General features: G+C 45.1%; 1 protein-coding gene across 1 annotated transcript; it reads left to right on the top strand.

The window, feature by feature from the left end:
• The first annotated feature begins 530 nt into the window (after positions 1–530).
• On the top strand, positions 531–3,280 carry CLEC10A (C-type lectin domain family 10, member A). Its single transcript, XM_008589954.1, has 8 exons — positions 531–591; positions 1,197–1,313; positions 1,788–1,883; positions 1,970–2,041; positions 2,305–2,400; positions 2,485–2,636; positions 2,890–2,996; positions 3,124–3,280. Exons 1-8 carry the CDS (start codon positions 531–533, stop codon positions 3,278–3,280), a joined length of 858 nt encoding a protein of 285 aa, XP_008588176.1.
• Positions 3,281–14,065: the final 10,785 nt, after the last annotated feature.

The following is a 14,065-nucleotide window of genomic DNA, read 5'->3' as shown; positions in this document are numbered from 1 at the left end:
TGAGACAGAGGGGTCAGAGAACTGTTACAGGAAGCAGGGAGAGGGGGACCTAGGGTCTTGGGTGGGACTAAATAGGAAGAAATATAAGGGGGAAGTTTGAGATTTAATTACCAAGGGGAGATTTGAGACTATTCCCTATTCCATCCACGGCCCCAACATGAGTGCTGACCCCAGTCTCAGCATGAGACACAAACCTCAAGTCCAGCCCCGATGTTAGACCCAATCCCCACCACAAATTTAACTCCAACTTTACCTCCAGTTTCAATCCCAAACTCAACTCAATCCCAGCCCAAAGCCCAATCCTGAGCCCACTTCTAACCTGAGCTGCAAACCCAGTCCCATTTCCATCCCAGCCCTAACCCCAGACTTGTTCTCACCCTGGCCCTTACCTCTTACCTCAGCTGCAGCCCTGACCTCAGCTCCAGACTAGTCCCAGCCTCCTGTCTTACCAGCTCTGCCCAGCCTGGACACTGGCCCTGCTCCATTTCAGCTCTGGCAGCATCAGGGCCTGAGTTGGTCCAGGCATGGCAATGCCGTATAGCAACTTCCAGCACTTAGAGAGCGAGGAGAAAAACCAGGAGCTGAGAAATGGTAAGAGGAAAGGAGAAATGATCTCTTGTACAAAGCCCTCTGCATATGTTAAGAAGGATCTGTCTGTACCTGTGCCATGTGCACAGGCGGGTCCCCCACTCTGAGGGGGTCAGTGTGGGGGCCCAGTATGATGAGGATTCAGGGGCTTCAGAAAGACAGGGACAGGGAAGACCACAGTGGACGAGGCTTCCTATGCTCTGCAGGGAGGGGATGAGAGGTGTGTGGCAGGGGGGTGGGAAGGGTGGGCTTGGAAGGGACGCTCATTGCTAACCTGACAGCACACATGAGATAAGCCTGCTAAGGCCCGGCTGCTCCCAGCTCTCCATGTCTTCTGCCACCTCCCCTGCTCTGATGAGAGGACTGCACCTATCGCCATCATCCTGTCTGTGTGTATTTGTGTTCATGGGTCCCAGGGGTGTGAGGGGCCCATGTGGCTGAGGACTTGTGCTGGTCCGTGAGGTCACAGACCCAGGCATCCCCTGCTCACAATCCTCCTCGTCTTGTCCTCCCCCAGCATTACCTGCACCCACCGTCATCCCCAGACAGGTCTCCAGGGCCTGTTACGTCTTGGGCCCTGCTCATCCTGACGCCCTCTCCTCTTGCAGGACCCCCTCCTCCCCAGAACTTGCTGCGGAGTCTCTGTGCCGGGCCCCGCCTCCTCCTGCTCTCCATGGGCCTCAGCCTCCTGCTGCTGGTTGTTATCTGTGTGGTCGGATCCCAAAGTGGGTCTCCTGTGGTGGGCAGGGAGGAGACATAATGGGGTGCAGGGGTGGGCAGGGATGGAGGCTGTGGTAGGAGCCTAGCAAGAGTACTGATGGACACAGAGTTGGGGGCAGTTACGGGGACAACAGTGAGGGTCAAGACAATGGCAGTGCTATCAATAGCCATAGGGGCCACAATGGGATTGCTGAGGCACTGATGGTGACATTAATGGGGTGATTGGTGGGAACAGTGGGGGGACAGTGATGCACCCATGATCAGGATGGCAGCTGGCTCTGTCACTTACTAGTTGGGTGAAGTAGTCAAATTACCTCACCTCTCTTAGTTTCCTCATGTGCAGTATTGGATGACGCTGGTGCCTGCCCCACTGGGTGGCTGTGAGGACCGAATGGGACATGCATGTGAAGTGCCCTGTTGGTTGGGCACAGAGGGGATCTGACAAACCTTAATTCTGATCATCCCATCTACCTGATCAGATTCCAAGTTTCAGAGGGATCTGGTGACCCTGAGAACAAATTTCAGCAACTTCACCTCAAAGACTGTGGCTGAGGTCCAGGCACTGACTTCCCGGGGTGAGCCTGGCTTGGATGGCCTGGGCTGGGGGTGGGGAAATGTGGGGGGCAGCTGATTTCTGAGCAGGAATCCCCATGTCTTCCAGGAGGCAGCCTGCAAGAAACAATAACATCTCTGAAAGCCGAGGTGGAGGATCACAAGCAGGAACTGCAAGCAGGTGAGAGACCCTACAAGAGTGTATGTAAGGTGGGGGTGGGGCTGGAGCAGTCTGCTGGTGCTGAGCCGCCTTCCTGTGCAGCCCGTAGCTTGAACGACAAGGTGCTTTCTCTGCAAAGCAAGCTGGAGAAACAGGAGCAGGAAGTCAAGGCAGGTCAGATGGGGCGCGGGAGGGCAGGATGGTTGGGCATCTGAGCTCCAGGACTCACTGAGCAGAAGCCCTACCCAGGCCATTGTACCCACTACCCATCTGTGTGTGTCCAGATCATTCAGAAATGCTCCTGTGGGTCCAGCAGCTGATGAAGGGCTTGAACTCCCTGACTTGCCAGATGGCCATTCTCCAGGGCAATGGTGAGGAGGGTGTGGGGGGCACCCAGCCCTGCTTTCCTGCCCACATCACCCCAGCATTGCCTCGGCCCTTTCACCCTCCCTCTGTCCCCTCAGGCTCTGAAAGGACCTGCTGCCCGGTTAACTGGGTGGAGCATGAGGGCAGCTGCTACTGGTTCTCTCGCTCCATGAAGCCCTGGCCCGAGGCTGAGAGGTACTGCCAGCTGGAGAATGCCCACCTGGTGGTCATCACCTCCAGAGAGGAGCAGGTGAGGGTCTTTGGTATTCAGCTCCCAGGAGGGGAAATGGTTCTCGATCTTGGCTGCATGTTGGAACTAACCTGGGAGCTTTAGAAACTACTGCCATGGGAACCTCACCCTCAGATATTTAATTGGCCTGGGCGTTAAGATGAACGTCCCCAAACTCCTCAGTTGAGTTAATGAACAGCTAAAGTTTAGAATCACTAGTCCGAGGAGTTGGCTGGGATAGGGAGAAGTCACCTTTACCTTTCTGTCACCCCAGAATTTTGTCCAGGAACAAACAGGCCCCTTCTATGCCTGGATAGGCCTCAGCGACCCTGAAGGAACCTGGAAATGGGTGGACGGAACAAACTATGAGACCAGCTTCCAGTGAGTGGGCCCTGGCTTTCTGCACCCCGCATCCTCGGTCCTGCCACTCAGGGATCTGACTCCTCCTTCCCAGACCGGAATCCTGCTTTATCCACCCTCCTAGCTTGCTGCTCTCTTCTCCCCTCAGGAACTGGAAGCCAGGCCAGCCAGATGACTGGCATGGGCACAGGCTGGGCGGAGGTGAGGACTGTGCCCACGTCCTCTCCGATGGCATGTGGAATGACAACGTCTGCCAGCAGCCCTACCACTGGGTCTGTGAGGCTGGCCTGAGCAAGGTCGCCTAGGAGAGTCACTGAGCTTCTTCTGGTTAGACTTCTGGGTCACAGAAATGGCAGTGGGGAGGGGGATTCTTCCCCAGAGACCTCCTAACAAGACCTCTCTGGGAGAGGAATAAATCCCAGGAGATTAGAAGCATTGCTACCATTTTGAATTTTTTTTCTCCTTAACTTTTTATTGAGGTATAATTTTTACACAATAAAATGCACCCATTTAAAGAGCAGAGGTGGCTTTTGACAAATATAAATCCCTAGGTAAGTACTACTCTAATCGAGATATAAAATATTTCCATCACCCCCAAAGTTCCCTCATGCCCCTGTGCAATCTAACCCTCTCCCATCCCCAGGCAATGAATGATCTGCTTTCCCTCACTCTTGATTTGTTTTTCCCATTCTAGAATTTCATAGAAATGAAATCATACAGTATATACTCTTTTGTGAGACCTCATGTATTTGCATTGCCTGATTTTTGGCAACCTAAAAATGGCAGAGTGGAGGAGCTAGATGAGGTCTTGGAAAGTCCTATGTTATTGTGAAAAAAGAATTTTCTTCTTATATAGAGCTGAGTACAGAACTTTTCTGTCACTTAAGAGCTGTGTAAACTTTGGGTGATCAGGAAAAGCAATTGTTTAATTTCTGTGAAGATCCCAGAGTTGTTGGGAGAAGTATGTAAGATTCCCAAGTGTATTGGTTAGCTATTGCTATGTAACAAACCACCTGTATTAATCTGTTTCTGTTGCTTATAACAAAATACTTGGAGCTGGGTAATTTATAAAGAAAATAAAATTTATTCCTTACAGTTTCTAAGGCTGTGAAGTCCAAAGTCCATCTGGTAGTGGTGACAGTGACCCAGGGGTCTCACATTGCAAGATGGTGGAAGCAGAGAGAGCAGAAAGAAAGAGAAAGACAGACTCTCCTCTTCTTTTAAATCCCTCGAACCACACCCCTGGCCACCATTTTTAATCCATTCACTACTGCACAGTCCTACAATCTAATCACCTCTTCAAGACCCCACCTTTCAATTACCGTAATAGGATTTCCCACTCTCTTAACAGTCACAGTAGGGGTTAAGTTTCTAATACATGAAACTTGGGGGACACAATTCAAACTTCAGTAAGTTTTGGGGGGATGTAATTCAATCCACTACACCACCCCAAATCTCAGTGATTATACAGTAAACATTCATTGCAGCTCATGAGTCTACAGGTTGGCTGGGTTGTTTTCTGGTCTGACCAGGTTTGGCTAATCTTGGCTGGGCTTGTTCACGTGTCTGTGGTCCACTGTGGGTTGGCTGGTCTGGAGTAGCCTTGCTCCCATGTCTGACATTTGACTGGCTCTCGGCTGGGACAGTGAGGATGAATGCCACATCAGGCTAGCCTGGGCTTGTTCTTGTAGTGGCTGGGTAGTTCCAAGAGAGTAATTGGAAGAATGTGAGGACTCCAGAGTCTTAGGCTTGGAACTGAAGCATCATTGCTGCTGCATCCCACTGGCCAAAGAAGATCCCAAGGCAGCCCAGATTCAACAAGGGGAGAAATAGACCCCACCTTGTGGTGGGAGGAATGACAAAGTCATATTGTGTAGAGAATGGCTGTATGGAGGGGTGAAGATTGCTATTTTTTCAATCAATCTAGCATACCAGGGCAAGCATCTTAGCTATTAAGAACTAGCTCATGACTAAGTTCATTAAGAGAAGGCAGGACCCATTTATTGCTGTGTTACCTGTGTCAGAAAACCACCTGGCACATAGGAGGGTCTCCATTAGTGTCCATTAGAAGTAAAGAGGACAAGGTCAGAGGGAAAGTATGGCAAAGACAGGATTTAGCTCTTGGGAGGTAGCACATTTCACCTCTCCCTGCCCACCAGCACCCCATGAGAACCATCAGGCTGGAACAGAGAGAAGTTTCGGCAGGAAGTGCCAGAAGGGATGCAGGACTGATGGGGTCTGGAGGGCACTGCCCAGTGTGCAAGAGATCCCAAAAGGAGCAGTGGCACCCGGCTGGTTCTGTGGGCAGCAAATACTGGCACTCAGTGCAGCCACGTGCGCAAGAGTCCTCAGGTGGTCTCAGGTCTATCACAGGCTCCACAATAGCATCTAATCAGTAATCTGGGGTCAGGGTTGGGCTGAGGGTTTGTAAAGAAAAGGAAGAATATCAGGGAACCTTGTCAGCCTGGGGACCTGATGCCATTAGGTGATCAAGGACAGCCAACTTCCAGGAGCAGATGCCTCTGCCCTGCTCAGGCTGTGCCCTGACAGGACAGGCAAGTTATGAGGTGCTGTCACTGGTTCTTTAAAGGGCAGTGGTCGCTAGTGAGGATAGCACGGGGCCCACCGTGATAAAGGGAAAGACCATCACTGTACGTGAGAGGTGGGAGGGTAGTGGGTACCAAGAGGCTTAATGTTTGGGGTAAAAACACCTCAGCCTAGTGCTCCAAATATTACCTACCGTGTACTTTCATTTTGTATCATTCTGCACAGCTTTAATTTTCTGCCTTACGCATTGTATTTTTCAAAGTGAGTTTAAGATTTATGTAACTCATTAATGAGGGACCCTTAAAATGGTAGAGCTGGTTCAAAGGAGTATAGGAGACACAGAAGTGTTTTTAGTTATTGAAATGAAGAATGTGGGAATAAGATTGCTAAATTAGAGGCAAAACTGGTTAATTCCTGACTGTCAAATAAAACTGAACATTTGGGGTTACCTTTTCTGCTACACGGAACTAGTTTGATGTCTGTTGGACAAAATTTACTTGCATTTGCTATCAAACAAGAATTATTTATTTGGCTATTTTTCTTTAGGATTTTAAAATATCTTATTCAAGAATTAAGTGAAATGAAGGTACATGCCCCTATAGAATGAGGCAATCCTTAGCTGGGCCTGTGGGACAAAATCCAGCATCACAACGGAAATGATACATAGCTGTCCTTTTGCTCTTCTCCAAGTTTTTTCTTGTCAGCCCCTCTTTGTGAGCATAAATAATTTACAAAGATTGTTTTTGATCACCAAAACCAACCCACCCGCCAACCAAGTGACCAACCAATTGATCAAGTCACCCTTGTCTCGTGTTTTGGCCTGATTCATTAACCTACACCCTATTTACATACATTGTATTTCTGTAGCCTCTATCACTTCAGAGATTTTAAAAAAAAGAATTATTGCTTTTAGTTGCTCTTCTGTTCTGAGTTTAGAAAACCAAACCAAAGAAATTTATTTTCCCATCTTTTACCTGTGGTACCTATAAATGTGGGTGAATTCTACTTTCCCAAGGTCCCCAAATCTGCTAAGGTTCCCGGTTCCTCAGTAAATAACCTTCCTTACCTAGAACAGGTACCGGATCAGCTTCCTATGAGGGCTTTGTAAGTACCTGTTCCTTAATGGTGGACTTGAAATGCCTGATTAAATAAAATGTATCTCAAATATGACACTCCAGAAAATTCAAATGATTTTGTCACACAATTGAGTTTTCAAACAATGTCATGGTAAAAAAGGACATAATCCTATTGAATCTATGCAAATAATTACATTGCCATTAAAAGTAAAGAGATTTATGGCCAGCTGCCAAAAATAAATGAATAAATGAATGAACGAATGAATCAATCAATAAATAATAAAAGTAAAGAGATTTAGAAAGAGTATTTTTTCCTGAATCCTGAGGGATTAGTGAGAACATAAATGGTCAAAGACTATTTTACTAAATTAAATACTGCAGATAGGAGGTGTCGGTGATGGGCCATAATAATCGTATACAGTGTATATTGACAAAATAAAAATTTAACGAAAAAAAAAAAATACTGCAGATAGTTCAAGAGGAAAGAGGAAGGACTTTATTATAAAACTTCCAAAAATAGAACATCAAAATAATACCAATAATATTCTGAACCCCAAACCTCAAGTTTATTTCCCCTCATCAGCTTATGCAATCCTACTTAATTAGTTCTCTTTCTGCTTGGTGGCGGGTCAGCATTCAAGTTTCATGAAGTCCTGTGCATCTGGACTAGAATAGTCCTGGAAATCCTGACTCAGTCTGATGGTAGAAATGACAGTTGTCTAAGTGATGTCTACTTAGAAGTCCATATTCATGGGCCGGCCCGGTGGCGCACTGGATAAGTGCGCCACTTGGGAAGCGCGGCAGCGCTCCCGCCCGAGGGTTCGGATCCCACATACGGACCGGTTCCCACTCACTGGCTGAGCGAGGTGCGGGAGCGACCCCGAGGGTTGCGATCCCATTGCCGGTCCCCGGTCCGGTACGGGGGCAACACTGAGGGTTGTGATCCATTGCCAGACACGGAAAAAGACAAAAGACAAAAAAAAAAAAAAAAAGTCCATATTCATGAGTCTGTTCCTTGAAATGATAGTATTTAAAAATACTTGGTACAATGCCTTCCATGAGGCTTTGAGACTGTTCTTCTTTGTTGAAGACACACTTTTTAAAAAACCATGTAGCTTATAGCGGGGTCTTCTGGCAAGCATCAGAGGGAAACAGAAACCACATGTTGATAAGGCTGAATAGCTACAGTTATTGGAGTAGACTAATGCTACCTATTGAAATGTAATACTGAACTATTTTGTGAGGATTTGATCGACGTTTCCTAAAGAGTAAGAACATTTTATGGACAGTGAAGGCATTGACAAATTTCCAGCACTTTTCAGTCTATTGTGGAGTGTACAATCTCCAAAATATGTTTATATTATTAACATTTTGCCAATATATAATTAACCTAGGGATGGTTGAATTCCTTTTTTCATTGGACAGCTCTTCCCATGCAGTTCTTAAAATAGTGTTGAGATCATTAAGAATATGGAGCACACCAAAGCCTCTTCTTTTAAATGGTAGCATCTCTCTTTCTCTAAAGTAAAAGTCTTTGTGGTTGTCCAGTGGCCTTCTGGGAAACCCCAAAGATAGGTTAGGGTAACAGGCATTTTCAGATTTTTATTTTTCTCAATTTAGGGTCTGATCTTGAGAAAACAAAATTAAAAGAGTTATTGGGTTGGCTAGTTAGCTTAGTTGGTTACAGTGCAGTGTTAGAACACCAAGGGCTCATACCTTGGTGTTCAGAGCCTCATACCTGCCAGCTGCCAAAAAAAAAAAAAAAAAGAATTACCAGAGAAGACTAATTATTTGATTAGGATAGTAGCATAAATGCTCAGAAATAAGGAATGGTTATACATAGAGTTGACGGTGCAATCTTTAAAAAATAAAAACAGCAGAGTAACATAATTGTAGGAAACCTGAACACATTCAGCAGTGAGGAGCTTTTGCTTGTTTTCATATTCCAGGGATAACAAATCCAGCATAAAGCACAGAAAGTTATTATAATGAGATACAGAATCTCTGCTGTCTGGGCAGACTGTGTAGTTGATAGAGACTCACTTTCAGTGCTTGCTGTTTAGAACGGACCAAACACTCCAAGACCAGTTTGTTACTTAACACAAAGAAAACAGTACCAGCCTCGAATTAATGTGATATTGGGCAGAAAAGAATTTTTATGCTTTCAAAAATTTTATTAATAAACTCATTAAAATTAAGCCAATGTTGCTGGAGTTTTAATATTTCATTGCTTCTTTTCACAGTAATTAAAGAAAATAAATTTCATTTCTGCAAACCTTCTAACAATTTCTTATAACCATTTAGGTTTTTTCCTTCACTATCATATTTCAAATTCTGAAGTAACTAAACACTTTAAGTAAAAACTACTTTCTTTTCCCTTGATAAACAAAAACATCTCCTATTTCCTTGAATACACATTGAAATTTCTTTGCCATCATTGTTTTAGTATAGTCTCAACCACTTTGATTTTTTTTAACCATATTTTCAAGTAATTTATTTATTTTTAAATTTTTATTTATTATTAGTATATTCATTCTTACAAATCATGATATTTCTTAGAGCCAGCCCGTGACTCACTTGGGAGAGTGTGGTGCTGACAACACCAAGTCAAGGGTTAAGATCCCCTTTCTGGTCACCTTTTAAAAAAAAATTTGTGAGACCGGTTCCCGCTCACTGGCTGAGCGAGGCGCGGGAGCAACGCCGAGGGTTGCAATCCCGTTGCCGGTCCCGGTCCGGTACAGGGGCGACACTGAGGGTTGCGATCCGTTGCCGGACCCGGAAAAAAAAAAAAAAATTTGTGAGACCGGTTCCCGCTCACTGGCTGAGCGAGGCGCGGGAGCAACACCGAGGGTGGCAATCCCGTTGCCGGTCCCGGTCCGGTACAGGGGCGACACTGAGGGTTGCGATCCGTTGCCGGACCCGGAAAAAAAAAAAAAAATTTGTGAGACCGGTTCCCGCTCACTGGCTGAGCGAGGCGCGGGAGCAACACCGAGGGTGGCAATCCCGTTGCCGGTCCCGGTCCGGTACAGGGGCGACACTGAGGGTTGCGATCCGTTGCCGGACCCGGAAAAAAAAAAAAAAATTTGTGAGACCGGTTCCCGCTCACTGGCTGAGCGAGGCGCGGGAGCAACACCGAGGGTGGCAATCCCGTTGCCGGTCCCGGTCCGGTACAGGGGCGACACTGAGGGTTGCGATCCGTTGCCGGACACGGAAAAAGACAAAAAAATAAAAATTAAAAAAAACAAATTTGTGATATTTCTTTATGTCCCTTTCCTGACCTATCACTTTCCAAATCCTCTCCCTCCCTCCCCGCCATCTCCAGTATCCTTAGGTTTGTTCTCTCCTTCTGAAAGTTTGATGTATTGTTGTGGTCTTTCCTTTCTTTCTTTCCTTCATTCCTTCCTTCTTCCACCCTTCCCTCCACCCCCTTTCAACTGCTTTGATTAATTATTACTGTTAATCAAGGTAACAAATTTTGCTTTCACACATAAAGCTGGGAGATAAGTAACTGAGGACTGTCTGTTATATACAAGCATCTAGACATCCATCAGGGCTCATGACTACACAAATACAAAGACATATAGTCACACACATTCCCTTCACAATTTTTAAAGTGGCAAAAATATTTTTTTTTAAAAAAGAAACATAGCCTTGTTGAGAAATATGAACAATCTGAGATTATCTTTGAAGGATCTGAGATTTTGACCCTGTTTTCAAGTTAATGAGTTAGTCTGCCATCATTTCATAGATGCTAGTAGAAGATATGACATTCCTGGATAAGAAGTAAAGGATGTAATTACAGCACAGCAACAGCTTGAGCATCATGTTTGCCTCAGTTCCCTTCCCCCATGTCCAAGGGGGTGATGGAGAGGGGCTCAGGTAGATGCTGTGCACCACAGCTGAGGAACTCTGAATTTTGGGGACCCAAATCTTTTATAATAGGCAGTTAGCTTGCATTTCCTTTGCCCTGATGTGTTTATCACACTGGATAGTAAACACACCTGCTCTTTGTTCTGGAGGGAAATACTATCTCTATTTTCCAAAGCTGTTTACTGTACAAATATCCTTGAAAAGACAGCCTAGAACACAGGCAGTCAGTGCCTCTGCATGCAAGATGTGCAGAAATGCAAGACCCATGGAAGAATTGTCTTCTAAGATCCTAAAGATACAATGCCTCTGCAGCCTATACAGATAACAAACAAATGTGTATATGTATTAAAATAATGTTTGGTGACCAATGTTTTAATATTCTGTCTTACGTAGAAATTATCCAGGTATCAAAAGATTGCCCAGTAATTAATTTGATTAGGGTCTCAAAGTTAACTAAGGATCTTGGAAGTTATGTTTAAGCTGGCACACCATAGAAATTAGTCACTACTGAATAACTTTTTTTCAGAATAATTCAATTTAGTTGAATACTTTTTTTCAAATATTAAGTGCTTCTGTTATATTCCACACAGATCAAATTGGGGAAAAGACATATGGCTGCTTTTAAGCCAAAATTATTAAAGCAATATGATCATGTGGATTTAGATTCTTAGGGGGCCATGCTAATAAGCTAATAACTTCTGTGAGAAGAGATTTTGTTTCTATAGGTTCAAACATTCAGTAAATTTAGAAGTTCAGTTTCTTTTGGTGGGTTTCTAGGAAAAGTAGACTTACACAAGTGTATTTTAGTCTCTATAAATCAATCTGAACTGAGATCCTTTAACAGACTGTATAACTTAATTAACACTCTTTAAAGGTAGGAATGTATTTTACTCTCAGACAATGAGAAGTAATGACTTTTTCCAATTAGTCATGCAGAGAATCTGCACCCTCCATGCCACAAATTCAGCCACAGGTGAAAAAGTATAACCAGAATCACAAAGACTCATTAGTCTAGATCTCCGACAGCTGTTTTCTGTTCCAGTATGTATGAAAACTTTCTTAATCAATCTGTACTTACGTCGAGACAGAAAGACCAACAAACCAGATTCACAGTTGTCTCTCAGTTGAGAGAATAGTTCCCAACATCCCAACAGAAATCACCGAATGGTCATATAATGAAACTGGATTGTCAGTTACTGCTGCCACAAATGGGAAATAACTTATTGACCACGCTCAGCCAACCCCATCCATATACATGTTGGTCTCTAGACCATGCAGCCAAGACCAGCCTAGTGGTCCTGGACCTGGTCGTGGAAAGGGATAGCTTGAAACACAAGTTAGCCAAGATATCGATGGACTAACAGTACTGGTCAAGGATCAGTAACAAAAACAAAAAGAAACACATGGGGGAATTATCTCCTCCTTTTTCCCCTTTGTTATAACTCTTTATTAAAATAAGTGAACAGAAGCAAATCAATTATATTACCTTTTAGTCAATTCTCTTATTAAGGCTTTCTTTACATTGAACAGGTTTTAAGTTTGGAACTAAGGCATCAAGGTCTTATTGTAATTGTAACCCTATAGCAAAGACAAACCAAATCATTCAGGTCTGGGTCACTGGGATGAGGAAGGGCAGGACAAGGTCATAGACTCCAGAGCTGACTGCTCTTGCTCTGAAGAGTTTGTGAATGCTTGAGGTGGGGTTGGAAAGGTGGGGGGTGAAAGTGTGCCAATACCAGGAAAGCCGGGCAGGGACTGGGAGGGGGTGCCCAAAGGCAAATCAGGTTGGCTCACTGATACATAAACCAGGACCTTGTGTGTTGAATAACAAAGCCCACGTGTTTTAAATCTCATGCCCAGATTTTATGTGTGTTCACACAAAAAATAGTAAGTATGTGAGGTGGTGCATATATTGATTGGCTTGATTTAGCCATTCCACAATGTATACGTATTTCAAAACATCATGTTGTACACAATAAACATATACAATTTTTATTGGTAAATTTAAAAATTAACTAGTTTAAAAGCTCACTTGCTGTCTGACAGGAGTACTCCATTAACAGAGGGTTGGGAGGAAGGGAAAACAGGGAGAGGTTGGCCAATGGGTACATGTTGGGAAAAATAGGAAAATGTCAGAGCCCCTCGGATGTCAGAGTCTTGCCGAGCATTTGCTGTAAATATCCTCAGGTGTTCCTGTTACTACTTAATGTAAATTGTGTATGGGCACCCAGGTGTCCAGAGTTGTGGACTTAAGTGTAAAAGACTAACAGCTCTGATCCACAGTGCTGCTCAGAACTCTCAGACAAGCCACTAGGACAGTTGCTCCTAGATCTGAATAAAACCCATTTGTTTTTCTATGCCCATGGCTCCCAGAACCTTTTTTTTTCTATTACCTAGCTCACAGACCTGCGTGTGGAGGGTCTGTAACCCAATCATGCAACAGACTCAAGGGGTCTGTAAGCCCTAGCTTTACAATTGGCATAGTTGGCAGGATATTTGAGCAGGTACAGGAGCCAAAAGCTGCTTGGAGAGGGAGAAAATGTGGCTACTCTTGAATATGTTGTGCCCTCTGGCCACTTTCCTGTTGACTGGGATCTGGTTGCTGCTCACTATACTACAAGTCAGCATAGACCAGGCACTCCATGAAGCAGTGCGGCCTCAGGGAGCCCCTTGGGAGGGAGAGGAAATGTGGCTATCCTTGAGTGTATGGTGCCTGGTGGCCACTTTTCTGTTGACTGGAGCCTGCTACTGCTCACTATGATACAAACTGATCGAGACTTAAAGAAGAAAGCAGAGCTGTTGGAAGCACGGATAATCTATCTGGAGGATGATGTGCTGAGACTGGGCACCACTGCCTCTCACACCTGGAAGAACGACAAACCCAGTGGTGAGTTGGAGGAGACTTTGCATCTCCAGGCACGACCTGTTGTACACCAGAAACTGTAACACGAGCAGCCTACAGGACCAGGTGGACAACCAGCAGGTGATCCACAAGTGACTGAATTCACTACCTATGTCCCATATACCCAGGTTGAATTAGTTGATTTAGGGAGACAGTTGCTGGCAGAGACAGGGGGAGCCCCTGGCTGCTTGGTTGGTGTGGTTATGGGACCTAGGGGTGGATAGTGTGATATGCTCTGGTGAGGAGATGGAAAAATTGGCCTCTATTACCATGCACCCATCCCTGAGGCAGCGGCTGCATAATAGCCACAGATACACACAAGGGCCAGGTAGTCACTCCTAAATGGAATGGGTGAGTGCAGCTGCCCAAACTGTGTGGGCAAATGCTGGAGAACTGCCCAAGACTGTGAGTAAATGGCAAACATATACTGACTTGATTCAAATAATTCAGGAGCTGGGGATGAGGCAGTCCATGTTTAATGTGAACACCCATGGCCCAGATGATGAAAATTTTACAGGAAGCATGAGAGACATAGTGCTGCAAAATGCCCCATCAACATCCTTTGGGTCACTGATGGCCATACTGGTCCCATACATTGGTCATCCTATACATGATTTAACAACCATGATAGCCAGCTTGGGTGAAGTAGAGGAGAAAAGACAAGCAAAAGAGGTCTGGAAGGTGGCTAAGACCCA

This window comes from Galeopterus variegatus, unplaced genomic scaffold, assembly GCF_000696425.1.
Source record: "Galeopterus variegatus unplaced genomic scaffold, G_variegatus-3.0.2 Scaffold5774, whole genome shotgun sequence".
In the NCBI taxonomy this organism is placed as follows: Eukaryota; Metazoa; Chordata; class Mammalia; order Dermoptera; family Cynocephalidae; genus Galeopterus; species Galeopterus variegatus.
The sequence above is the reverse complement of the archived record's forward strand: the minus strand, read 5'-3'. Positions and strand labels throughout refer to the sequence as shown.

Excerpts from the sequence above, each read along its gene's own strand:
- CLEC10A (XM_008589954.1), top strand. The coding sequence starts at position 531 with ATGCCGTATAGCAACTTCCAGCACTTAGAGAGCGAGGAGAAAAACCAG. Across the intron at positions 1,884-1,969 it reads CCAGGCACTGACTTCCCGGG|GAGGCAGCCTGCAAGAAACA; the intron begins GTGAGCCTGGCT and ends CATGTCTTCCAG. Across the intron at positions 2,637-2,889 it reads TCACCTCCAGAGAGGAGCAG|AATTTTGTCCAGGAACAAAC; the intron begins GTGAGGGTCTTT and ends CTGTCACCCCAG.